The sequence below is a fragment of the Dendrobates tinctorius genome, unplaced genomic scaffold (genome assembly GCF_039654945.1).
Source record: "Dendrobates tinctorius isolate UK_male_01 unplaced genomic scaffold, ASM3965494v1 ptg000120l, whole genome shotgun sequence".
NCBI classification, from domain to species: Eukaryota; Metazoa; Chordata; class Amphibia; order Anura; family Dendrobatidae; genus Dendrobates; species Dendrobates tinctorius.
The window spans coordinates 40,482,281-40,510,277 of record NW_027361788.1 but is presented as its reverse complement, the minus strand read 5'-3'; the positions used below and the strand labels follow the sequence as shown (position 1 = coordinate 40,510,277).

General features: G+C 48.6%; 1 protein-coding gene across 2 annotated transcripts; it reads left to right on the top strand.

Moving 5' to 3' along the window:
- Positions 1–27,997, top strand: UBA1 (ubiquitin like modifier activating enzyme 1). 2 transcript variants are annotated; one of them, XM_073541205.1, is made up of 26 exons: positions 1–150; positions 4,206–4,319; positions 4,398–4,456; positions 4,930–5,098; positions 5,180–5,314; positions 5,428–5,534; positions 6,174–6,264; positions 6,374–6,506; positions 6,609–6,706; positions 6,794–6,940; positions 7,024–7,200; positions 7,271–7,381; positions 7,495–7,575; positions 7,656–7,811; positions 7,902–8,067; positions 15,379–15,575; positions 15,981–16,045; positions 16,838–17,033; positions 17,133–17,207; positions 17,288–17,477; positions 17,566–17,654; positions 24,598–24,690; positions 24,852–25,043; positions 25,128–25,229; positions 26,754–26,854; positions 27,080–27,997. In XM_073541205.1, the coding sequence occupies exons 1-26, from the start codon at positions 52–54 to the stop codon at positions 27,213–27,215; spliced, it is 3,279 nt and encodes a 1,092-aa protein (XP_073397306.1). In that variant the 5' UTR covers positions 1–51; the 3' UTR covers positions 27,216–27,997. The 2 variants fall into 2 exon arrangements, with proteins under 2 accessions (XP_073397306.1, XP_073397307.1); XM_073541206.1 differs by lacking the exon at positions 1–150 and adding an exon at positions 2,477–2,631.

Here is a 27,997-nt window from a genome sequence, read left to right as displayed (position 1 = left end):
CGCCGGCGGTGACGTCTTCCAGGAACCTCATGCGCTTCATACGTCACTATCATGCGCCGTTCCCGTGACGTTGAATTGTGCGACGCGGGAGACATGGAGGAGCGGCCGGCGAGGGACAGTGACAATTCATTGTGTGATAACCGGTCCCAGGTAATAGGCTCGGGGGTGGGAGGTGGCAGCCGAAGCCTCAGCTGACTCCGGGGCTCTGCTTTTGGGGATTGATTGTTGATTTGAAGCACGTGTGTGCGTGGGGGGGGGGGGGGGGTAAAGGCACATAATAGACTGGGGGGGGGCTCTGTGCCAAAGCACGTGGGATAAGTGATCTGTATACAAGGGCTGCGTATATGGCTGCTGAGTACTGCATCACTGATGCTCGGCAGCTGCGGAAGGACTACACTTCCCAGCATACCCTGACAGCGCAAGGGTCAGTCGTGCAGCCTGGGATCTGTAGTTTCTCCACAGCTCCAGAGCCTCAGGTTGCAGTGCTCCTCTATAGTAACATATTGTTCTCTGGATATGGCTCTCTGACACCCCAGTGTATGAGTTTACAGTGCTCCACATGTCAGCGCCCTCTCCCACACTTCTTTGCAGCTGATCCCTATCGTGTGATAAGAAATTAACTATACATGTAATTATATAGGGAACAAGGAGAGAAAAATAGTTTTATTAAAGGGGAATATAATAAATTATCACAATGGGTAAAGATATTTAAAAACAATAATTCTCTCTTCTCCACACTGGTATCTGCTTTCTCTTATATCCCAGGAACTGAGCAGTCAGCCAGTCGCTATCAGCAGATGCTACATGTCTCAGCCACTGATTGGCTGCAGCTGGTCACATGGCTATTTGTTGAGCTGTCATTACCACAGCAGAAAGTAGAGACTAATGGCTGACATTGACGTACTTCTTTTAAAGGGGTTTTCCACTACCGCTTGCTTACGATGCAGAGTCGCGCGTTATCAGATAGCCCCTTAAAAAGGACCTGCCACCAGGTCAGAACTAGGCACTTTTAGCCCTTATTCCCCCCCACCCCTGAGTATAAAGGACACGCCCCAGAGGATCCTGTGAGCCACGTCCCCTTGTACAGACCAGAAAAGTTGGCATTGAATAAAAAGGACAATGTTTCTTGATTTAAAAAAAAAGAAAATACTCGGGAGCAGTAGAAAAAAAAATAAGTGCAGAAACTGGACAGGACCTTCTTAAGGCGGTTCAGTATAAAACAAAATGGCCTTCCTGTTAAAAAACAAAGTTGGCGGTCTATGATGGCAAAGGTGCGTGCGACTTGGGACCAAGAGTCCTGCCAGTTTGGATTTCTGTCTACAGTCGTGTGAGTCGTGGCCAATATTGATGCGACGCCCTCCGATACTCGGAAAATGCCCCGAGTGTCATGTAGATTATGTAACTAGGCAACACAGATCTCAGAAGTGACACTAAAGGAAATAAGGAATATTAGCAACACTGGTGACTGTTGCCATAAGCAACCATTTGGAGGCTGCACTACTAAGAGAGTCTGACATCAGTCTCTGCTCCTCCGTGTTGTCAGGGAGACTTGTTCCAATCCCCATAAGTATCTGTGGTGCTGCTCCGTGTACACACGTCAGGGCCACCGTATATATTTGTATATCTTGTGTGCTTTCCATGGTCTCAGTGGTGCAGCCTCAGGCTTCAGGCCTGTAACTTTATATTCAATACTATCTTAGCTTAGAAATAAAATGTCACAAAGCGTTTTTCACATTTGTCATGTGCAGTAGAGGGTCTCCCCGCTGCCGTCTACGATAATGGACGCAGCAGTGTGATTGAGTGGCAGCTGCCCCTGCACATTTCGAACCCCCATTATTCTAAAGTTGTACTAGTTGGAGACGTCAAGCTGTGGTTTCCACGGCGACACACCTCCTGTCTTCACTGCTTTGGTTGGGGATGGTCATGTCCTTTACATTGTGATGTGTGCACCCCTGTGTGACTATAACAGTAAAGCGGTGGACTACAACTCCCAGTGTGCGAGATGCTGGGAGTTATAGTAGCGCATGAGTTATTGACTCACAGATCACGGTATAATTGTAAAGGTTATCATATTGTCTAGGGAACCTTTGCATTTCCAGCAGTAGAAGAACGACAAATCCCAGCAAGTCCACTTCAAGTGGGGCCACTTGTTGCTTTCCTCTGCACTGTACATATAGATATCACCTAGTGACTGGATTAGTTCGCATGTATGTTACCATTATGTCCCCCCCCAAAAGATGTTCATATTTGATATATAAAAAAAGAAAAGGCAAGTTGGTGCGTTCCACTGTGAAACGCAACGCCATTTTATCCTCCTTCCCCAAAGGTTATTGGTTTACGCCGCTCACGTGATAAGGTGAGGCGCGCTCCACTCTGCCCGCCCCTGACACGCAGACACGTGATTTAAACTCTGTAACCTCTAGACGCAAGGCTTGTGGGCGTGGTCTCGCTCAGTCGCCAGCGGCTATTGGAGAAGGCGAGCCACGCCCTTTGCTGTATATTAATGAGGCCGGGCGCGCTGCGCTCTTTTCTGCCGTGTTCCGGGCAGCCGCCATCTTGTTTTTGTGTTAGGCCGGAGCCGGTTGTGCGCGGAATTAAGGCAGAAGAACGGGGCGCGCCCCGGTGGGATTGGTGAGTGTCCCGCCCTGTGTTGTGCGCACTCCCTGCGGGAGCCTAGTGGGGCGCCTTTAGTTCCTCTGGTGCCTGCTGTCCCCGTGTGTGCCCCGACATGTCCTGTCACTGAGTCATCCTGGCTCCGTGCAGAGCCTCCGGGGGTTGTAGGCCCATATGACAGCCGGCTGTGCCGTGCCCCCACATGTGCCCTGGCCGCAGTATGACGTATCCGTGTGGAGATTACATGAGCCGCCATTCTTACCACTTTGTTGCTTTGCACCTTAGCTATGCGTTCTAATTAACCAGCGGCACAAAAAATGTCACAAGAGGCCATATTATTCCTCCCAGTGTAAAGTTCTGTCAGGTCTCGAGGGGGTGCACCTATTTTGCTTTCAGACCTGACCGGTTGCTATGGGTGACTGCTGCAGTGTGCAGTACCCGCTGTGCCATCCTTGTATGCAGTAATGGAGGGGACTGGGTGATGGATTCCAGGCCAGGGCGTGTACGGGTGCTCTGGAGCTTCCTCTTCCTGGAGACAACCCCGTATGCCTGGGTTGGCCGTCTGTGTCATCTCTCTGGGGAATGTCGCTCCCGTGTTGCCAGGTCACGGACCACATCCCTGCAGCTGCTGCTTTCTGGTATCACGCACTGCCCCCTGGTGAATCATGCTTAATTTTCGACTGTCAGCTGATATGTAGCTGCAGAGAATTTGCCGCTAAAATGCACAAAAACGAAGCTCCGACCCCCTACCTGTGCTTTAATCCCACTTTGCTCCTTTCACTAGCGCTTTTGTCTAACCCTTTTCTGATGTAGATGGTGCTCTCTCTGGTGTCAGCTGTTACGCAGGAGGTTTCTGCCTCTAGCATCAGTGATCAGGGCTTGCTCCAATCGTTCACCCTCTCGGATGCAGCTGTCAATAAATGGTCCGGTCGTTTTCAAGTGCCCATGAGGTGGTGATGGAATGGCAGCTTGGGGTGAGGGGTCTACTGAGGGTCCCTGTTTTCAGATTTGGTGGGGTGTCTGCAGATAATCCACCCTGTGGTGAACTAATGATGTGCATGTATGGAACAATGCCTTGTAATCTGTGTTCTTCAGTTTCATCAAGACTTCAGCTTGCTGTGAACGAATGGATAAAAGCTGTCACACAACAGCATTAAATGAGGCACATCTGCCCTGTCTTAAGAGCAGAACAACAAGACACAGACCACCGCCTGACCCCTCCCACGGCGGACACACTCTGGGCTGTAATGGGGTCTGTCTGGTCTCATCCATGGTGCTGCCTTTTCATTGGATTATGTAGCACTGTGATGTTTTGTCTCCGCAACATCTAAAGTGGTGAACTGTAGTGGCCTCTTATTCAGGCAGGTCCCTTCTGTATAATGCAGTCACCAACTACCATCTTTGGTGCAGGTTTGGCTGCTGAGCCTGATTAATACATTAGGAATGGGTTAAACCTGAGTGCCTCATACTTTGCTGTTACGATCCTGTCCTCATTTACTAGTGATGGTCTCATCTGTGGTGTGGAGGAGGATGGGGGTTATTGTTTTGCCATGGGACGTCTCTTAATCTGACTGGTCGCTCTCGTTACACAGATGTCCAGCTCGCCGGTGTCTAAGAAGCGTCGCGTGGCCGGAGCTGATACAAAGACGGGTTCAAACTGCGCATCCTCCAATTCTGTGAGCACTGAGCAGACAGCGCCAGCCAACGTAAGCGCCTACCAGCCTGCGACAGTGGTGGGTCACGTGCCGACCGTCCCTTGTGCTGATTGCTCTGTTGTATTTTAGGGCATGGCTAGGAACGGGAATGACGCTGAGATTGATGAGGGCCTCTACTCTCGTCAGCTGTAAGTATGAGCAGCGTGGGAGCAGATGGAAGTTATGGGAGTGGAAACAAAGCTCTGGCTCTTGACAGTAAATATCCAAAATAAAGTGTCTGCATCTCCAAGGTGTTAGTGTCTTTTCAGGACTTAAATATGTAGGATAAGTCATCTGTATCAGATCAATGGGTGTCCAGCACCATAGCTGCGCGTTTATCGCCTTTTCAAGGTCCAGTGCTGAATCTCCACAGCTGTTGATTTGTTTTTGTCTGCAGCGTTGACCTAATTAAAACCACTGCAGCCAATCTGTGACCTTAGTTTGGCTGCTGACATATCAGCGCTGTAGACAATAACAAATCCCAAGAGCAGCAGTGGGGGCCATGGGAGGGTGAGCTTGTTAGTTAAAAAAAACCAATTAAAACATTTCGTAAAGTGCATTGCCAGGGTTAGGTGTATATCATTTTTTTTCCATTTTAGTAATTTTAACTTCTTTCTTCCAGGTATGTTTTGGGCCATGAGGCGATGAAGCGGATGCAGAACTCCAATGTTCTCGTCTCAGGGATGGGCGGTCTTGGCGTGGAGATCGCCAAAAATATTATCCTGGGAGGCGTCAAGTCAGTGACTGTCCATGACCAAGCAAACACTGAGTGGGGGGACCTGTCCTCCCAGGTGAGCAGCGACACTGGATTGTCTGCTCTACCTGCATTTTGTTTTCTTGGATGAATTGTTGATCATTTTCTCATGTGACAGTTCTACCTCCGTGAGGAAGACATTGGCAAAAACCGAGCAGATGTCTCCCTTCCCAGACTGGCTGAGCTGAACACCTATGTGCCTGTATGTGCCTCCAGCAGCCCCCTGACTGAAGACTTTCTCTCCAGCTTCCAGGTAAGAAGCACAAGGACCACATATGGTTGTCATTGGCTCGTATCTGTTGGGTTTTTTTTTTTTTTTTTTTTCTATTTTGCACATTCCCTCAAGGTCTTTGTATCTTTCCCCAGCTTGTGATTCTCGCTGGTTCAACGTTGGATGAACAGCTACGAGTGGGCGATTTCTGCCACAGTCACAACGTGAAGTTCATCGTTGCCGACACCCGGGGTCTGTTCGGGTAGGTGATTACTGTGACTGTTCCTTCCTTTTATTGTGCAAGTGTTCTGTCTTAAAGGGGTATTTTAGCAGAGTACTGCTGGACCATGACAGTCTTCACTTGCACAGCCAGCATCTGGGGCACCTGCCAATTATTAGGCTCTGTGACAGTATGACTTAGCAGGACTTTGTAAACCCCTGATGGTGGCCACAGAAGTGAAGGCTCTACTGGTCTGACTGCTGCAGACGATCGGACCCCACACCAGGGCAGCATACGTATTTTTTGCTGATCTCCATGTTCTAAGGATTTCACATAAATAACCTTGACTGGAAAGCAGTGACTGTCACAACTGGCAGCACAGTATAGATCTTCCCAATAAACATGTATTATATCTATCATTTATGGAGGGGTTCAATCACTGAAATGGGACTCCAAAAGCCCTTTTGTATCTACAGTGGTATAAAGTATGTGAGACCACTGCATCATACACTGTTGAGTGGCCGCATATGCTCACATGGGACGTCTAGCCCCTCATTCTCTGTATTAATGGGGATTCAGCAGCCAGACACCCCCCCCCCCCCCCCCCCCCCCCTACCCCCAGCAATCAGATATCTATAATGTTCTGGTTCCATCTTAAAGTCTGAATTTTTCCATTTTCAGGCAGCTGTTCTGCGACTTTGGTGATGAAATGGTTGTGCTGGACCCCAACGGAGAGCAGCCCCTAAGTGCCATGATTTCAATGATTACCAAGGTATGAAGCCTTCTGGGAAACCTCTGGTTGTCAAAAATAACTAGTTCTGACAAAAGGGGTCCGGTGCCACTCCTGGTCTGCATGCCTTTAGCGATATGTGTTCTCGTAGGATAACCCAGGAGTGGTCACCTGCTTGGATGAGGCTCGTCACGGCTTTGAAAGCGGCGATTATGTAACCTTCACTGAGCTACAAGGCATTACGGAGCTGAACAATGCCGATCCCGTGGAAATTAAAGTGCTAGGTATGACCGTCCTTTACTCCCTCATACCTCATGCATCACTGTAACCAGTCCCTAGATGTTATTGCCCGTGAGGACTGAATCATACTTGTTCTTTCTCTGCAGGACCTTACACCTTCAGTATCTGCGACACAACGAATTTCTCAGACTACGTCCGTGGGGGAATCGTCAGCCAAGTAAAAATGCCGAAAAAAATCAGCTTTGTAAGTGGCCAAGATACTGGGACTTCTGCTGACAAATGGACCTTTATTTTGTAGCAATTCCCCCAAATGCTTTTTTTTTCCTTTCAGAAATCCATAAAAGAATCTCTCCAGGAGCCGGAGATACTGATTACAGATTTTGCCAAGTTTGACCATCCTTGCCAGCTGCACTTGGGTTTCCAAGGCCTCCATTCCTTCCAGAAGAAGAACGGACGGCTTCCCAAGCCACGTAATGAGGTTGGGGGTTCACGCCTCTCGTATACTTTGCCTGCACTGCTATTAAGATCTGTTATTAGTGTTTTTTTTTTTTTTTCGGACAGTGTGATGCAACTGAGTTGCTGGCACTTACCAAAGAGATCAGTGAGAAGTTATCGGGATCTGCAAAGCAGGAGGAACTGAAAGAAAGTCTCCTGAAGAAGTTGTCCTTCCAGGCGACCGGAAACCTTGCCCCTGTTAATGCTTTCATTGGGGGGCTAGCAGCCCAGGAAGCCATGAAGGTACGGTACCCATCCAGCTGTATACTGTCTGGCTGCGTTCGTCATACTGACTTTGGTTTTATGGTTGCAGGCCTTGTCAGGAAAGTTCATGCCAGTTATTCAGTGGTTGTACTTTGACGCCATTGAATGCATGCCGGAAGAAAATGAGGATTCCCTACTGAATGAAGAGAGTTGTAGTCCTGTAAGTGCGCTCCTCCTGGACTGTCTTATATATTTTTTTTTTTTTTTTTTTCCGGATTGCTTAGAATATGGAATCTGCTTATTCCTAATATTTTCTGCTTTTCCCCCTAACAGAAGAAATCTCGTTATGATGGACAAATAGCCGTGTTTGGATCCGACTTTCAGGAGAAAATTGGCAAACAGAAGTACTTTCTGGTAAGTACTTCTGTCCCCCATATATTAGGCCAGTCTTTTCTTTAGAGGATGCACAGATATCTTCCATGTCTCCTGTGTAGGTTGGTGCTGGCGCCATTGGCTGTGAGCTGCTGAAAAACTTTGCCATGATCGGCTTGGGGGCAGGAGAAGGTGGTGAGGTCGTTGTGACCGACATGGACACTATAGAGAAGTCCAATCTGAACAGGCAGTTCCTCTTTAGACCCTGGGATGTAACGGTGAGTGCCATGTTAGTTCTGTCTAGCAGCTGCTGATGCGTTCTGCTTTCTGATTTCCTGATTTATTTATTGTTTTATTCCTGCAAGCAGAAAATGAAATCTGAAACTGCTGCTGCGTCAGTGAAACAGATGAACCCGAGCTTGAATGTCATCGGACACCAGAACCGCGTGGGCACGGACACCGAGAAGGTTTACGACGATGATTTCTTTGAAGCACTTGATGGCGTGGCCAATGCACTTGATAACGTGGATGCTAGTAAGTGGCCTCTAAGGACGCAGCTGATATCTCAGGGTTCTAGTCAAGGGAGTCTCCCCGCTTCAGACGGAGCAGAGAGGTCGCACATGTCCACAGTCACTTCTCCATCATAATTCTTTAGTCTACGATTCAAATCTGAAAGAGCTGGTGTGATGAAAGTAAATATGTCATCACAGAATTAAAGGAAGTGTCGGCCCAAGCGGACATAATGTTGTAGCCTCATAGATTGCATAATCTTTATATAGCGCCAACATATTCCGCAGCGCTTTACAGTTTTAACAGTTTCAAAACACAAGTCATAAGTAACAACGTTAACAATACAATAATTAAGGCAAAATAAGAAGACCCTGCTCATGAGAGCTTACAATCTACAATGAGGTGGGGGAGATACAAAGTACAGGTGTGTATTTACAGTGATGTATTTACAATGATGGTCCAGCCATCTTGAGGTAGTGAGGGATGGATGGAGATAGTGAATGGGCTACACATGCACACTTACACATAGAATGACTTTGATTAGTGAACGTGATAGGCCGCTCGCCTGAAACTATGCAAATTGTGGATAGTCCTAATTTCTTGGGGTAGAGCATTCCAGAGGATTGGCACAGCGCGGGAGAAGTCTTGGAGTCGGGAGTGGGAGGTACGGATTAGTGCAGAGGTTAGTCGAAAGTCTCATCAAGTATCCTAATTAGGCTGTACAGTGCACCCTGGGTGTAGCAGAGGCTCAGTGCACGGTTCCGCCAATGTTGTCTTTATGTCCCTGCTTCCATCACTGGTGATTGACAGTGTTGGCTTGCTCAAACTTTCTCTGCAGACAGTACTTGCTCCAGGCAAGCCAGTTCTGTTCGTCACCAATGATTGAGGCAGAAACATGCAAAACCCGTGGCAGCACTGTACACTGAGCCTCTTGGCCACACCCAGGATGCATGGAGCAGTTTGATTAGCATAATTCATGAAAATCAAAACAGCGGTAGCAAAAAGAGCACTAATTGTGCATTGTCGGCGCCGTATCCACTACAAGGCTGTGTGCGTAGTTTACACTGGCTGTTTGGGCTGACAGGACCCCTTTTCTCGTTCGCCTTATTGGGGTACACAGAGACCATGGGTGTACGCTGCTGCCACTAGGAGGCTGACACTATGCACAAAAAAAGGTTAGCTCCTCCTCCGCAGTGTACACCCCACCGACCGGCAGGGAACTCCTCAGTTTAGCTTAGTGTCAGTAGGAGGTGGACACGGGTCTTTCATTAGACCCTTATCTACCTCGATGTGCGTCGTTCCCTTTCAGGTTCTGGAGGGATACAGTGTGAATAGTCACAACTGTACTCCCACAAAGAGGCTTTGAGTACGGCGTGTACTGCCACCCCGTATCCTCATAGCTCTCCACAGCGGGACCAAGAGCTCAGCACGGGTGCGTGCCAGCGATCCAGATGGTCCTCGCTCCCCGTCTCCCACCCACTCGCCCACCAGAGCCTGTCGGTTTGGATGAGACGCGGCCACAACAAGAGACGGATCAGACAGCGTGGGATAATGAGGTACCTTTATTGAATACAAGACGGAGGTAAGTATGGGGGCCGAGTCGCGTCCTCCTCATCCCTAGATGGGCATCTCGGCGGCTCCAATATTGTTCAAAGCGGCCACTGCGGCTGCCGCTATTACTCCTGGCCCTGGCATCAGTAAGGGTCTTGCCCGGCGTTTTCCCCCGCCTTTAGTCCTTGGCGCAGCAGATATCAGCGGCGTTCTGCAGAACGGTTGCCGAGGCAGCGCTGCGGGACCTCCGCGCCGCCCCTCGCTGACAGGCGGCCGCCGCTATTAATTTAGGCCCCGGCTTCATTTCGGGCCTTCTTCTGCGTCGCGGCCACGCCCCCCGCCCCCTTCTTCTAAGCGGGCTTCTCTCCCGCCCGTTCTAGGCCCGCCCACCGCTCTCTTTGATCCTAGCCTGTTCTTGGCCAGCGGGCGGTGCCTTCCTTCAGCTTCGGCGGCTAGCGCCGCCCTTCTTCCTCTGAAAGCGCACGTTCCTCCTGCTCCTCTCAGGCGGCCGCCATCTTCGCAGCCTGTCAGCCGGATACCGCTCTCCGCTGCCCTACATCTTCCGACAAGTCTTGTGGCACGTTCCCTAGGGACACCAGACCGTGAGTATCTCTGCATCTGCAGACTGACACCCTCCTCTGCCTTTTTGACCCCCAACCTTCCGGCAGCAGGACAGCCTACTCCCCTCTGCCTGGACTGCAGCAACCCCATTCAGCAAGACCCCCGTCCAGGAGCCATCTATTGCGCCATGTGGAAGCGAACCCCCCCATTACTGGTTGGGCCTCGTCTTTCTCAATCTGTGGCAGACCTCACCAGGGTGTCTCAGTCCCTAGTAGCCGTCCTTGATAGGTTGCCCCTGGACACTTCTGCAGGGTCCAGCAGGTCACATGATGCTCCATTTGAGCCAGCCAGCAGAAGCCGCAAAAGGTCCTGACAGGACCTCCGGCCGGGATCCTCTCCTGGCCTCACATCCCCACATAGTCCTTCCCAGCAGTCGCCCTCCCGTGCCTCCTCACCCAAGTAAGGTGAAGCGCTTTCGGATGTGTCATCCGAAGAGATCTTAATGCTGGATTCGGACCAGGACGTGGACATGAAGGTTACGGTACAGAACCTCATTGCTGCGATTAAACACACCTTCGAAATCTCAGACTCCCCTGCGAAATCCTCAGAACAGGAGGTTTCGTTCAGACGGGCAGAAACACCTTCCAGGGTCTTCGCTTTCCGATCCGAGTTTGGCAGGATCCTTACCAGGGAAAGAGAAAATCCAACCAGGCGCTCTCAAAGAGGGAAGCGCCTCGGCGTGCTGTACCCGTTTGCCAAGGAGCTTACCGACAACTGGTCCACTTCCCCCTCGGTAGACGCACCCGTGTCCAGACTTTCTTGACAACACGGTCCTCCCGATTTCAGGTGTGGCGTCACTAAAGGATTCTAATGTTAGAATTATAGCATCTTTAGCAAAGTCAACATTCGAAGCGGCTACAGCAGTGGTAAGCCCAGCCTTCGCTTCATCTTGGGTAGCGAAGGGCAGAGCCACTTGGGCAGAGGAACTCCGCAAGGGCATCCTAGTTAAAGCCCAACCAGAGCAATTGGCCGAACTGGCCAACCAGATCTCTCATGCATGGGATTATCTGCTCTCTGCCTCCTTGGATGCCGCGTCTTGCGCAGTTCAGGCGTCAAGCAACGTGGTAGCAATCCGACGTTCAATTTGGCTCAAGGCTTGGCAGGCGGATTTGGCTTCAAAAAAGTCCCTTACCAATCTGCCTTTTCAGGGAGCGTGTCTCTTCGGATCCCAGCTGGACCAGATTATTAAGGACGCCGCTGGAGGCACGAGTTCCCTCCTCCCTCAGTCCAAGCCTCGCAGACCTCCGTTAAGACGTCAGTTTCAGCCCTTTCGGACTTTCCGCCGCTTCAATGCGGCAGACAACTTCTCTAACCAACAGAGACCGCAGGCACGCCAGGATAGAGAAAAGGTGTCCTTCAGACCCATTCCCTCCTGGCGATCTCACAACTCCCAGGGCAGATCCTCCAGATCTGGATGGTCCACATCAGCATGACTATCAACGAACTCTCGAGGGTCCTTCCCAATTAGGAGGTCGACTCCCTTTCTTCAGAGACGTATGACTTGCCTCAGTAGAGGACGCTTGGGTCAGGGAGGTTGTATCATCAGGATACAAGATAGAGTTCGTTTCTCATCCCCGGGATCGTTTCTTCGAGTCCTGACCTCCAAAAGATCCCGCCTTAGTTCCGGGGTTCTTTGCGTCCATCGCCTATCTCCTCAATTCCGGAGTGATAGTGCCCGTTCCCGAATCAGAACGTTTCACAGGGTTTTATTCAAACCTGTTCGTGGTACCAAAAAAAGGCGGTACAGTTCGCCCCATCTTGGACCTCAAGTTACTCAACAAGAGTCCGACTGCGTCATTTCCGAATGGAGTCTCTTCGGTCAGTAATCGCTTCCATGGAAACGCAGGAGTTCATGTGTTCAATAGACATCCAAGATGCCTATCTACACGTTCCCATATTCTCCGGCCCTCAGAAATTCCTGCGTTTTGCGATTTGCCAGGAACATTACCAGTTTGTTGCACTACCGTTCGGTCTCGCCTCCGCACCCAGAGTGTTTACAAAGATCATGGCGGCGTTGACGGCCTTGTTGAGAATCAGAGGTCTCGTTCTTTTTCCGTACCTCGATGACATTCTGATCACAGCTCCGTCCTTTCATCAAGCTCACCAAAGTATTACCATCGTCCTCGACACCCTGTCCAATTTCGGGTGGCTCATCAACAAAAAAGTCCTGCCTGGTTCCGACACAATGTCTTGTGTTTCTGGGTCTATTGTTCGACACTCGTTGATCAAGGGTTTTTCTCCTACAAGAAAAGATTTGCTCCCTGCAGCGGGATGTACGATCGCTACAGATCTTACGACTTCCATCTCTCCGGACAATAATGAAAGTCCTAGGAAAGATGGAGGCAGCGACAGAGGCGGTTCCCTTTGCCCAATTTCACACCAGACCTCTCCAACACGCCATCCTGTCTCGGTGGAACAGGTCTGTTTTTTCTCTGGATCGCCCAGTTTGTCTTTCATACCGGGTCAAGCAGTCCCTCAATTGGTGGCTGACGTCTCCACTCATCTCCCTAGGACGGTCTTTCCTCCCCATTCACTGGCAGCTTGTGACGCCGTTTGCCAACCTCCTCGGCTGTGGAGCAGTGTTCCGCGAACACACTGTTTAGGGTCGGTGGTCGACGCAGGAGTCAGCCCTGCCGATCAACGTTCTCGAGATACGAGCGATTTATCTGTCTCTCGTTCACTGGGAGAGACTTCTCAGGGGCCTGACTATCCAGATTCAGACAGACAATGCCACAGCGGTGGCATATGTCAACCGCCAAGGGGGGGACACGGAGTGTCTCAGCCCTGGCAGAGGTGTCCAAGATTCTTCATTGGGCAGAGGTTTCAGTCCCGGCTATATCCGCGGTGCACATTACCGGCGTGGACAACTGGACCGCCGATTTTCTCAGCCGCGAGGGTCTTGCGGCGGGAGAGTGGTCCCTACATCCGGAGGTATTTCTTCAGCTTTGCCGTCGTTGGGGAACCCCGGACGTAGATCTGCTAGCTTCTCTCCTCAATAGGAAAGTCCCACAGTTTGTATCCAGGGCTCGAGATCCCCTCGCAGTGGGCGCCGACGCTCTGGCCATTCCTTGGTCGCAGTTCGAGCTCCCCTACCTGTTCCCTCACCTGCCTCTTCTTCCCAAGCTGTTGAAGAAGATCAGAACAGAAGGGATTCCAGTTATTCTCATCGCCCCGAATTGGCCCAGATGGTCTTGGTTCGCGGACGCCGTTAACCTTCTCGCTGACGCCCCCCCGGAAGCTTCCAGACAGGGCAGATCTGCTGTCTCAAGGTTCGATTTGCCACCCCAATTCTCGGCCTCTCAATTTAACGGCGTGGCTGTTGAGACCGAGGTTTTGAAACGATCAGGCTTTTCGGATCGAGTTATTCAGACCATGATCCGGGCCAGAAAGCCATCGTCTTCCAAAATTTATTACCGTACTTGGAAGGCCTATTTCACTTGGTGCGAGGCCAACGACATTCCGCCCATGCGTTTTTCGCTCCCTTCTGTCCTGGCGTTTCTTCAGGCAGGGCTTGATGCAGGCCTTTCCCTCAGCTCTTTAAAAGGTCAAGTTTCGGCGCTGTCCGTTTTATTTCAGAAGACATTGGCCTCCCGTCCTCAGGTCAAAACCTTCCTTCAAGGTCTGGCTCATGCGGCTCCTCTGTACCGAGCGCCCGTAGATCCTTGGGATCTTAATTTGGTTCTCAAGGTTCTGCAAGGTCCTCCCTTTGTACCTCTCAGGGAAGTTTCCCTATCTCTCCTTTCATGGAAAGTAGCCTTCCTAGTAACCATCACCTCCATCCGGTGCGTGTCGGAATTGGCGGCCCTCTCTTGCCGCTCTCCTGTCTTGGTACTCTACCAGGACAAGGTAGTTCTGCAGTCTCCGCCCTCTTTCCTTCCTAAGGTGGTGTCAGCTTTCCACCTGAATGAGGACATTGTTCTCCCGTCATTTTGTCCGGGTCTAGCTCACCCTCGGGAGCGGTCCTTGAACAAGCTGGACTTGGTCAGGGCGATGAAGGTGTACCTAGCTAGGACGACCCCTTTGCGGAAGACAGACTCTCTCTTCGTCATTCCAGATGGGGCGCGGAAAGGTCACCCGGCTTCCAAAGCTACTATTGCTCGCTGGGTCAGATCGGCAATTTTGGAGGCCTTCCGGGTTAAGCATCGAGCGCACTCTACCCGGGCAGTGGGTGCTTCCTGGGCGGTACGCCACAGAGCCTCCGCGCTGCAGCTTTGCAAAGCTGCATCCTGGTCATCGGTTCACACGTTTGTGAAAATTCTACAAAGTCCACACCTACGCTTCGGCAGACGCCAGCCTAGGTAGAAGGATTCTGCAGGCAGCGGTGGTGAGTCCACTGGCCTGATGGAAGTTTTTTCCCACCCCAGGGACTGCTTTGGGACGTCCCATGGTCTCTGTGTCCCCCAATAAGGCGAACGAGAAAACAGGATTTTTGGGTTGCTTACCGTAAAATCTGTTTCTCGGAGCCTTCATTGGGGGACACAGCACCCTCCCATGTTCTACAACTCCTGTTCTTACTTTGGTTGATTGGTTACAGTTGAGTTCTGTTTTCACTCTATTCTGTTACTTCTCCTACTGCTTTCTCACTAACTGAGGAGTTCCCTGCCGGTCGGTGGGGTGTACACTGCGGAGGAGGAGCTAACCTTTTTTTGTGCATAGTGTCAGCCTCCTAGTGGCAGCAGCGTACACCCATGGTCTCTGTGTCCCCCAATGAAAGCTCCGAGAAACAGATTTTACGGTAAGCAACCCAAAAATCCTGTTTTATCCAACATGTAGGCTGACCCCTTTTATCCAAAATGTAGGCTATACCCATTTGCCAAAATAGAACGGCAATATCTATACAAAGGCAATCACTTGTGAGGTCTCGTCTAAAGGCCACCACATCGTAGTGATTGCCAGGCTGTCTGCCATCTATCCCTAGTCCTCCATACACATGAGCAGGTGGCTTGGTCGTTTGCTCTCATTTTAGAAGCAAAGGCGGGGCCCTTGGAAATCTGCTGTGCTGGGTTTTTTTTTAACCCTTGAGATCTGTCAGGCACACTGGATATCGGCGAGTTCAGCTAACATTAGTTTAATTTTGTAAGATGAACGGAAGTGCTGATTACGTCTGTCCTATAACTTTGTCACTTTGCATTTATTTTTGGCTTCTATCCATCATGTCTGTAGGGATGTACATGGACCGTCGCTGCGTATACTACCGTAAGCCGCTCCTGGAATCTGGAACATTAGGAACCAAAGGGAACGTACAAGTGGTGATACCTTTCCTCACAGAGTCCTACAGCTCAAGCCAAGACCCCCCAGAAAAGTCCATACCAATATGTACCCTGAAAAACTTCCCGAACGCCATCGAGCACACCTTACAGGTGACTATAAAGGGGGCACACTGGCCTGGGGACAGGAAATGGGTTTGTAGAGCAATTTCACAGAAATAATATCTAATATTTGCTGTTTGACGGCCGCTGTACTGGAGATCTTACTGGTGTTGCAAATTACTTGGATATTTAAGGGCTTTATCCATTAAAAAAAATTAAGATGCTTGATGGCAGAACCTTCCAACTAGGAGACCATGACACCTTTACTCTGATCTTGACACGCAGCCCACCCGAGCGATGCTCCATGCTTGTTTATAATTAAACGACTTCTTTCCAGTCCTGCAAGTATCGGAAAGGATAAATGACTGCCATGATACCTGGAGCAGCAGAATATGCTGCTTTTATTAATGGAGCTGGGAAGTGCCCAGGCCTGACCACGTTATTTATGCTTTTCAGTGGGCTCGGGATGAATTTGAGGGACTCTTCAAACAGCCGGCAGAAAATGTCAACCAGTATTTAACGTGAGTGTCTCAATTGTGCATTTTTTTTTTGTCCTCTAATAAAGACACCAAAAGTGGTTTGGTGTCCTGTTTTGGATGGTGAAAAGCTAGTGTCATACATGATCTCACTCTTGATCTTTTTTTTTTATTCTTAAAGGGACACTCCTGATGTAACCATATTGTGTAATGCACAGTAAAGGACATTCTGATTATTGTTGTGCTCCCACCCTTTCAGACCCCCACTAAGGGTATGGGTGCACGTGGCATCTAGCCACCCTGCTGAACCTTCGGCCACCCTCTGATGGCCAATGGTCACACGACTATATAACAAGATGTGTCCATTGACTCACCCGCACATTGAACATACTTTTTTTTAGCTTTGTCTGGAGTGTTCCTATAATGAGAAAGGAGAAGGACAAAGCTTTGATCTATCAAGCTTGTACCATTTTTCATTTCCTCCCCCCCCCCCCCCCCCCCCCAAGCCACAGTTATGCTTTCCTATGGCTGCCTCAATCTGTCTGCGTTGCTCTGCTGCTTCTGCATGGATCAGCAGTCGCTTTCTCAATGCTTCGCTTGACTCATTCAGAGGTCACAGGATTACACTGAGAAAGCGTTTTCTAGTCCAGAAAGAAAACCCGGCTAGTCCTGTGGAACGGAAGTTAGGCAGCGATTGGGAAGAATTTTAATACTAGCTTGGTGGTTAAATTTAAATGGTAGATCAAAACGTTGTCAGCGCAAGTTTAATATTGAACTTGATGGATGACCAGATCAGCCTATGAAGAGGCTTTATCACTTTAAATTTTTAATCCTCAGGGATCCAAAATTCATGGAGAGGACACTGAAGCTGCCTGGCTCTCAGCCTCTGGAAGTGATTGAAGCAGTGTACAAAAGCCTAATCAATGAGAGGCCCAAGAGCTGGACAGATTGTGTGTCGTGGGCTTGTAACCACTGGCACACCCAATACTCCAACAACATCCGGCAGCTCCTGCACAACTTCCCACCGGAACAGGTTTGCTACCATTGACAGTTTGTTTTTGTTTTTGTTTTTTTTTACTAAATGCTGAATACTAAAGATTTTGACGTTTATCGTTGCTTTGTTCTGTTGCAGCTGACCTCTTCTGGTGCGCCCTTCTGGTCTGGCCCCAAAAGATGTCCTCACCCGCTGTCCTTCGATTGCAACACGGTAAGTTCTTACATGTTGCTGTTGGTCATGGCCGTGGATGGATTTTTGGGGGCTACTTATGCTCTGTGTTGTATTTGCAGCCCTTGCACTTGGATTATATCATAGCCGCTGCTAACCTCTTTGCACAATCCTACGGTATCGCTGGATCCACAGACAGAGCTGCGGTCATTGAAATCCTCAAATCTATCAAAGTGGCAGAATTCACACCCAAGTCTGGAGTGAAAATCCACGTATCGGACCAAGAGATGCAGAATGCGCACGCTTCCTTGGGTAGGATTATTATTATTATTAATGGTGTCCTGAGAAGCAGAGATGGACACTTGTCATTAACAGAAGTCACAATTCTTCTATTTTCTAGATGACAGTCGTCTGGAGGAGCTGAAGCAGAGTCTGCCCTCGCCAGAAAGCTTATCAAGCTTCAAAATGTTTACTATTGATTTTGAAAAGGTAAAGTCCTAGATTTGCAATTTAACCCCTTCCCGACATTTAGATTTGTCACATGACTGGTGCGGGTTATTCAGAGCGGATTCAGGTGCAGTGATCGCTCTGTATAAGATGGGTGCTGGTTGTATTGTATCGATAACTAATAACTGTTTAAGAGGTTTCATTCTGGTGAGGGCGCTGTTCAGACCACTTTGCCCATTTGGACCCGCTATAATGCAATTGTGATATGCCAACTGGTCACCAAACATGGCAGAAAATTGTCTAGTGAAGGCGCCTTGTTGCTGCCATTTTCGTACTGGGAACATTAATTTCACCAAAAGTACTACAGAATATTGTGCCAGCAATTTGCAGGTTCACATCTGCATGGATTGGAAAAAAAAATAAACCTTTTAAGGGAACGTGTCAGCAGGATTGCGCACAGTAACCTACAGACAGTGTCAGGTCGGTGCCGTTAACTGATAACAATGATACCTGATGATGAAATCTGTCTATGGTTGTTTAATCTTTATTTTCAGTTTTGTGTTAATGAGATTCTCGTGCTCTGAGGCCGGGGTTCTTGTATGTGTTGCTCTGATTTAGATTTTTTTTCTTTTTTTTACCATAAATTTTTATTGAATTTAAATAGTCATATTTAACAACCAATTGGCCTCCAGTCATTGAACATTGTTGCAAAAATTACCTCATTCATTTTTCGGCCAAATCTAATAGTATTTTCTCATAACTAAACAACATGGGAAACCACAAGGGAAGGGGGTGATGACAACAGATTACTGTACCCATAATGTACCATTAATAGCGCTATTACATCTCTATAACCACAGTATTAAGTCTGAATGATAGCCAGCTGTCCCATTTCCTGAGATCTGATGTTGTATTATTGGTGGATGAAGAATTCTCTTCCCTGATAGACAATTATCATTCCCCGATTCTACAATCTCAGACAATGACTGACATTTGGGGTTTTCCCAATATCCTGCAATTAGATATTCATAATGCAGATTTTCTGAATAAAAACACTTCGGCAGGCCGGCCATGGCACCTGCTCTGCAGCAAAATCACATGTTTTATGTGCCAACAAAACATTTAATTCAAGTTAAAGGAAGGAAAAAAACTCAATTTGAAAATTCTCTCCTCTAGCAGAATAACCTGAATAAAACATATTATTGGCACATAAAACATGTGATTCTCCCTCACCCATGACAGCACCACGGAGAGAGGGGGTCCGCCCATCAAGGACAGGAACCTACAGACAAAAGAGCGGCACCTCTCCTCCGCCCCCCAGTTGGGTTCCTGTCCTTGACGGGTGAACCACGGCAGCAGGAGCGCAGCACTTACCGGGGTGAAGATCCGGGACCGTCCCGTCCGCGGTCAGACAGCGGGGAGGCCCCTGTCGCGGCGGGGTCGGTTGCCGAAGCCGCCACCGCTGCAGCTGAGGGGCTGTTCAGGGTGAGCAGGCGGGGAGGACCGGGCCGCCGCTCTGGGAGGAGTAGGGGCCGGGGGACGCCGGTATAGGGGCAGCGCCGGGTACAGAGGTGCGCACTCCCCGGGCGAGGCAGCGGTGCAGGCCGGGAAAACAGGTGACGCCAGGGCGGCTTATTCAAATTTGGAACGCTGAAGCAGCCTCAGGGCTGGAAGCGTTCAGGCGTGATGGATAGCGACCAGCATGAGGAGCTACAGCAGCCTAAGCAGCAGCAGCAACATAGGCAGCATCACCAGCACCGCCAAAAGGATAAAGACGGACGGGAGAGCCGGTCCAGTAGTCACTCCACGCAGCATTCAACTGCAAGGAGCAAGTCACCTGCCGTGGATCGCCCAGTGAGGGATTTGGATCCACTTCCAGAACCGGTACCTGCAACCGCGCATTGGCGGTAAGTGGATCTTCGTGAATGTTCCCCATTGTAATAGACTTCTTTCCCTTATCAGGGAAAGAAGAGAGAAAAAACCAAGAACAGGGGATGCCCCACCTGTAGGAAACCATTACCAACGCCCTGGGAGAAAAAATTGTGTGACTAATGTATACAGGAGGTCCTCGGCGGTGAAACCCCGGATCATGCCGCAGACCTAAGGGCGGTAATCCGCGCAGAAATTCAGAGTGCCCTTTCATCCAAAAAACGGGAAAGGAAAGGAAGGAAGGGGGACGTGGTAATAGAGTCCCAATCAGAGAGCTTATCGTCAGGGGAAGTCACCTCCCATACTGTAAATACCGACTCGTCATCCTCCGAAGAGGAGACGGAAGGTCGTCATTGTTTCCCCCTGGACGAAGTGGATGCCTTAGTAAAAGCGGTAAGATCCACTATGGGGGTGGAGGACCCCCGGACTGATAGATTAGTCCAGGACATTATGTTCGGAGGACTGGGTCAAAAGAAACGGAGGGTATTTCCGTTAAATAAGAACGTCCAAGGCCTCATAGATAAAGAATGGGAAAAACCGGATAGGAAAAACTCTACGGTTCCTTCCATTAAAAGAAAGTACCCATTTGATGAGGAGGCATCCACATCGTGGGATAAAGCCCCCAAACTAGACGTGGCGGTAGCCAAAGCTTCAAGAAGGTTTGCACTCCCCTTTGAAGATATTGGTACCCTGAAAGACCCGTTGGATAAAAAAGCGGATACCCTACTTAAGGGCACCTGGGAATCAGCAGGGGGAAACATCAGGCCGGCGGTAGCGGCAACCTGTACCTCCAGAGCTCTTATGGTATGGATAGACCAATTGGAGAGACAGATAAGGGAAGGGGTTCCCAGAGATAAAATCCTGGAATCCATGCCAATGATAAGAGGGGCGGCAGCCTTCCTGGCCGACTCTTCGGCTGATTCGATAAGATTGTCATCCAAAACGGCAGCCTTGTCGAATGCAGCTAGAAGAGCTTTATGGTTAAAATGTTGGCCTGGGGATCTCCAGACAAAAATGAAGTTATGCGCCATTCCCTGTGAAGGAAAATTCCTCTTCGGGGAAACTTTGGATGACATCCTCGAAAAGGCAGGCGACAAAAAGAAAGGCTTTCCAAACCTAGGACCAGTGAGCGCCACGGGCTTTAAACGGTCCTTTCGGAACAAAAAGTTCTTTCAGAGGAGACCCCCGAGAGACCAAAAATGGGAAGACAGAAGAAGGGACAGGGGGTTCATCTTCGGTAACTCGTCCCGGGATAAAAAACCCGCCAAGTGACTGTGGGCCCAGGGTGGGAGGGAGACTAAGTTTTTTCCTCCCAGCCTGGGAGAAAATATCCAACAATCCCTGGCTGATAAATCTTATAAGATCAGGATTAAGGATAAGCTTTTATTCTCTCCCGCCGCAAAAATATATAATTACCCCGATAAGGTCGTCAAAAAACGAACAAGACGCCCTCGAAAAGGAGGTCCTGAGTATATTGGACAAAAAAGTCCTACAGGAGGTTCCCCCACAGGAGAGAGGCAGGGGGTTCTACTCGCCTCTCTTCCTAGTAACCAAACCAGACGGCACCTTCCGCACCATCATAAATTTAAAATAGACTGAATTGCTATATCAAGAACGAAAAATTCAAGATGGAGTCGATCAAATCGACCATCAAAATTCTCTTTCCGCAATGCTTTATGGTGGTCTTAGACCTCAGCGATGCCTACTACCATGTCCCCATTCACAAAGAATCCAGGCAATACCTCAGGCTAGCAGTCTCGATAGCAGGAGAAATAAGAGAATTCCAATACAGGGCCCTGCCATTTGGGATCTCAGTGGCTCCACGGGTCTTTACGAAATTGGTGGCAGAGATGATGGCTCACATAAGAGAACAGGATGTTCTGATAGTGCCATATTTGGACGACTTTTTAATAGCGAGCAACTCAGGCCAGAAATGCACAGAACAGAGGGACAGAGTGATGAGCACTCTAAAAAAACCTCGGGTGGCTTCTGAACCTGAAAAAGTCAAGGCTGGAACCAAGGAGAGTCCAGGAGTTCCTAGGCCTGACACTGGATTCAAACATCCAAGTGTGTTACTTGCCAAATCACAAAAGGGACAGAATCATTCATATGGTACAAAAAGCGAGGCAAAACCCTTCTATGACACTAAGACGAGCAATGTCTCTGTTAGGGTCCCTCTCTGCATGCTTGCCGGCGGTCCAGTGGGCACAAATACACATGAGGGATCTGCAGTGGGATGTCCTGACCAAACAGCGGGCTTTAGGAGACCACTTGGAACATCATATTACACTAGATTCAAAAACTATTCATTCCCTAGCCTGGTGGGAGGACAAAAACAACTTGTCCAAAGGGATTCCCTGGGAGGCCAAGATCACACATGTAATTACCACCGACGCCAGTCCTGTGGGATGGGGAGCACACATGGGCATCAGTGTGGCTCAAGGAGGATGGAGAGGTCAAGAACTAAAAGCCTCCTCGAATCAAAAAGAACTGCTAGCAGTAAATTATGCCTTGAGTCACTTTTTGCCAGCATTAAAGGGCCATCATGTCCGTATATTCTCGGACAACCGAGTAACAGTGGCCTATATAAACCACCAGGGGGGAACCAGGTCCAGAACGCTAATGGAGGCATCCTCCGAGATATTCAGGTTAGCCGAGGAAAACTTACTGTCCCTATCGGCGCTACACATACGGGGAGTAGAGAACCAGACAGCAGACTTTCTGAGCCGTACCACACTACATCAAGGGGAGTGGGCTCTAAATCAGTCCGTTTTTCAGAAAATTGTGGAAATGTGGGGAACCTCAGACATAGCCTTATTCGCAGACCACAAAAACAAAAAAGTGGAAGCATTCTGTTCTCTAAATCCCAAAGGGAATCCTCGGACCCTGGACGCATTTATGCTCCCATGGACACGGGGACTACTGTATGCCTTCCCACCGACCATTCTCCTCCCGGCGGTGATAAGGAAAGTCAGGGAAGAGGGGGCTCGAGTAATACTTATAGCCCCTTTCTGGCCAAAAAGAACATGGTTTTCATGGCTCAGAATAATGTCAGTAACCGACCCCTGGGTTCTACCAGATCTCCCCGACCTTCTATCGCAGGGTCCTGTGCTACACCCCCAAGCAGTGAACCTCCATTTAACAGCATGGAATTTGAAAGGTCACTGCTGAGGTGGAAAGGATTTTCAGAAAATCTAATTTCCACGTTGCAAAAAAGTAGAAAACCAATTACAACCAAAGCCTATGGTAGAACCTGGAGGAAATTCCTATCCAGTTCGGGGGCAAAGGTTCAGGATGGAATACAAATGGATAAAATCCTGGAATTCCTCCAAAGGGGGTTAGAACAGGGACTAGCGACTAACACACTGAGGGTACAGGTAGCGGCCCTAGGCGCCCTCTATAATCAGGACGTGGCGAGCGACCCTTGGGTATCACGGTTTGAGGGCCGCAGCCAGGTCTAGACCAATAACTACCCAGAAAGTACCATCATGGGATCTGAACTTAGTGTTGTCAGCCCTAACAGGACCCCCATTCGAGCCTATCCAGTCAGCTCCACTAAAGACCCTATCATTAAAAACGATACTGCTAGTGGCCCTAACATCTGCTCGCAGAGTGAGTGACATTCAAGCCTTATCGGCAATACCCCCATTCATTAAAATTATGGAGGATAGAATTATATTGAAACCTGACCCTGCATATTTGCCCAAGGTAGCAACACACTTCCATAGATCACAGGAGGTAGTCCTTCCTTCCTTCTGCCCAAACCCTACGAATAGAGGAGAGGAGAAATTTCACACATTAGATGTGAAGAGGTGCTTAGTGCACTACCTAGAGGCCACCAAGGGATGTAGGAAGGAAGGATCTCTGTGTGTTTCCAGGGACCTCGGAAGGGGCTCGGGGCGTCCAAAAGTACCCTGGCAAGATGGATAAGGGATGCGATTGCCCTGGCATACTCATGCAGTGGGAATACCATCCCGGAGGGTCTAAAAGCCCACTCTACGAGAGCAATGGCGACCTCATGGGCAGAAAGATCAGAGGTATCAATAGAGCAGATCTGTAAGGCGGCCACCTGGTCAACACCTTCTACCTTTTTCAAACACTATCGCCTAGATCTAGCCTCTGCGTCTGACCTGACCTTAGGGAGAAGGGTCCTTCAGGCGGTGGTCCCTCCCTAAGCTACCAATCTCTGAAATTCTCTCCGTGGTGCTGTCATAACGGTGTTTCTCGGAACCCATGACAGCACCCGCTTAATTCCCCCCCTTTTTTCACGTGTGTGTAGAGTATGTTCTTAGACACGAGGCTTCTCTATAAGTATACAAATTATAATGTTATGTATATACTTTTGTTGTTAACTAACCGGGAGACCCTCTGATGCTCTGTAACCAACTGGGGGCGGAGGAGAGGTGCCACTCTTTTTTTTGTCTGTAGGTTCCTGTCCTTGATGGGCGGACCCCCTCTCTCCGTGGTGCTGTCATGGGTTCCGAGAAACACCGTTATCGGTGAGTAACTAAGCTATTTAGCTGCAAAGCAGGTGCCACGGCCGGCACCTGCCAGCAGGTTTTTATTTACTGATATTCATTATGCAAACTAGGGGACAGGTCAGTGAGGGATCAGTGTGCTGTCTGCATTATGAATATCTAATCAGAGCACCACATACACCAGCCCCGCCTCAGGGCACGAGAATCTTAACTACAAACTGGAAATACAGATTAAAGAACAACCATAAGACGGATTTCATCACCAGGTGTCATTGTAATCAGTATAACTGCGCTGACTTGACACTGTGTAGGTTACTGTGCACAATCCGACAGGTTCCCTTTAAATCTCCTCTTGTCACTTTTTATAAAAGGGACATTATCATTTAATAGATCAGATTAGATAAAAAAACAACTGCAGAAATGTTTTTGATAATGCACTTCCCTCAAACTATGCAATAAAAAGTGGTCAAAGAGAGGCATGTACCAAAAAAAAACGTCTGTCAACGATAGAAAAAAGTTCTAGGTCTCAGATAATGATTTTTTTTTTTTTTCTGTACATGACGTCGCCTGTTTTATAGGACGATGACACAAATTTTCACATGGACTTCATTGTGGCGGCTTCTAACCTGCGAGCTGAAAACTATGACATCCCACCAGCGGACCGTCATAAGGTACGTGGTGTAGGGAGGAGCATTTAGTGTCATGGGGGTGGAGGTGGGGGTCTCTGGCTGCTATGTACGGTACAGGTGGCATGGTGCCATACTTTGATAATGGTGATGTGATTGGACGGATTGCATTCTGCTCCTGATTTTCTCTCGTCTGCTTTATGCAGAGTAAGCTGATAGCAGGGAAGATCATTCCAGCGATTGCTACGACCACAGCGGCTGTTGTCGGCCTAGTGTGCTTGGAGCTCTACAAGATTGTTCAGGGGCACAAGAAGATTGAGTCCTTCAAGAACGGTTTCATGAATCTGGCGCTGCCCTTCTTTGGTTTCTCCGAGCCCATTGCAGCACCAAAGCACAAGGTGAGTGACATCCTCACATCTCGGACTTGCTTCCTTTTCTGTGACTTCTGAAGTTCTGAGAACCTTTTTATAAACTGTTGACAGTACTATGAACATGACTGGACTCTCTGGGACCGGTTTGAAGTGAAGGGTGTACAGGACACCGGAGACGAGATGACACTGAAACAGTTTTTGGACTACTTCAAGGTTCGTTGTTCATTTTTCCTACTTTCCTTGTTGACCAATGCCGCTCACTTACGTGGTTGAGCAGTGCTGATTGTCACACATGTACCTGGATGCGGGGCATGTGCCCTATTCATATGTGAAGCTCATGCACCTAGTTGGTATAAATAGGCGCAGCTCGCCTCACAGTAAAGGGAGCAGCACAGACCGTTCTTTTTAATGCTTTGCATCTTTAACCCCTTCATGCCGCGGCCCTCGTTTGTTTTTACGTTAGTTTTTCGCTCCCCTTCTTCCCAGAGCCATAAAATAAATATATATTTTATTTATTTTTTTAATTTTTCAGTCAATATGGCCATGTGAGGGCTTGTTTTTTTGCGGGCCGAGTTGTACTTTTGAACGACATCCTTGGTTTTACCATGTTGTGTACTGGAAACATGTCTTGGTTTTTTTTTTTTTTTACGCTTCACTTTCTGATACCCGTAGCGTCTCCAGTTTTTGTGATGTCTGGTTGGGTGAGGACTTATTTTTTGCGTGTCGAGCTGACTTTTTTAATACCGTATTGATGCAGATGCGGTCTTTTGATCACGCGTTATTGCATTTTACGTTGCGGCGACCAAAAAAACGTAATTCTGGCGTTTTGTCTATCTGTTTTCGCTTGTTTTATTATGAATGGGGATAATTTATACTTAATTTTTTTTTTAATCTTTTTAAAAACTTTCTTCTCACTAGCTTCAATTGTCTCCATGAGAGACAAGAAGCTGTGATAATCCGATCAGCTCTGCTACATACAGGCTATGATCAGATCATCGCCTGTGTGTAGCAGAAATGCTCACTTGATTTGAGCGCCGACCGCTGGGCAGCGCTCATAGCAATCCGGCAGTGACAACCACAAGGGTCTGCTTCAGAGCCCGGGTTGTGATACCAACCCATCGGCGACCCGCGGTCATGTGGCACGCCTGCGTTCCCATAGACTGTAATGTGTTATTTTGGTGCATTCCGTGCGCATGCGTCTTTTTGACACAGGTTGGACGGACCAAAAATGTAACAGGTTGCGTCCGGCGCGCCTACTAAAAAAAAAAGCAAGCGCACGAAAACGCGTGCAAACGCTAGACCACGCGCCCCCATGTTAAACATAGGTGCGCATGGACGCGCACGATGCGCTGCGCTAAAAAAAGCTCATGTGAAACCAGCCTTAGGGAATGGTGGTGATGTCACACAGGCTTTGTTCACTTGTCTGGTTGACACCTCAAAGTATTTCCACAGTGGAAATCAGAGGCTGCACACACCTAGGGTACAGCCTCTGATTTCTGTTGTGGAAATACAGATCCATGGCTTTAAATAACCCATTGGCTGCCAGCGATAACATGAGTGACGTGCTTTTGGTTTACGTGTGTTTAAAGCCCACCTACACATTGATGTCCTATATCGTGAAGGGGTTAAAGTGGGTGTATAACAAAAAGGAGACATGCGAGTTTCATACCTATGAGTTGACAGCTGTCACTGGCGCACCACTGGCTGACGTAGAAACCTTTGTATGATTGTTTGCAGAGAGAACACAAGCTGGAGATCACCATGTTGTCACAAGGAGTCTCCATGCTCTACTCCTTCTTCATGCAAGCGGCCAAGCTGAAGGAACGGCTTGAAATCCCGTGAGTATTCTTCCCCCACTTACAGACGGAGGGCTGGGCACATCTGTGAGTCACATGGGCAATCTGTGTGATGTTTTGTTTATCCTGAGGGGGAGCTATAGAGTAAACTGATTATTTGCTGCTGATTTATCCAGACATTCTAGTACCTTATCGAGGCCCTAAAAACAAAGTGGTCAGATTGCATTGGCACTGCTGCTATTAACTACATTTTTAATTTTTTGGCAGGATGACCGAAATAGTCACAAAAGTGTCCAAGAAGAAGATTGGGAAACACGTGAAAGCTCTGGTGTTTGAGCTTTGCTGCAATGACGATGACGGCGAGGATGTGGAGGTCCCCTACGTGCGCTACACTATCCGCTGAGCCTCACCTGATCTCCAGCTTCAATGCACATTGGGGGAAAGTGGGTTTCTGGAGCAGAATGGAAAGGGCACAGGAGTTTGGGGGGAGAGAGGGGCGGTATAAAGAATTACAAAAAAAAAAAATTTAGGAGTTGTAAAGTTTGACTCTCCTACTGCTATTACCCTTTCAATGCAGTGAAGGGATCATGACTTAGGGGGGTGCACGAATCATTGTAATGTAATCCATCACCTGTCTGGTATCGTGTAAGGCTTGTGAGCATTTTCCTAAACCCAACTAACGTGCACCCTGTCCTCTCACTTGCACTCCAGCACCCCTCCATTTAGAGGTGCTTAAATCCAAGCCTGATTCATTTTCTTCTCCCCTCACTGAGCGTTTCCAGTCTTAGTTGGGGACTTCCTTCCCAGAGATTCTGGCCACCAATGACATTTCCTGCTCCATGTATTTGTACTGTTAGTCATTTAGTGCACAAGTTTGCTTGACCCTTCTGCCGCATAATACAGATGTGTAGGAGGAAGGGTTATTGGCTGTGGAGAATTGAGCTAGAAAGTCCTGTGCGCTGACTTGTAATAACTGCATGGGGAGCAAATAATGATTACATTTTTTTTTATTTTTGCCTTGCCCACACTTACAACATCCAGACTGTGCCAGTGACCTGAGGGCTAAAGAGCAGTAAGAGATAGCTTTAGTGTAATAAGAAATACAGTACTGCTGTTCTTGTAGAAATGTCTCTTTATACTGTGTTTGAAATCTGAAAAAAATTAAAAAAAAGACGTTCTGAAGTG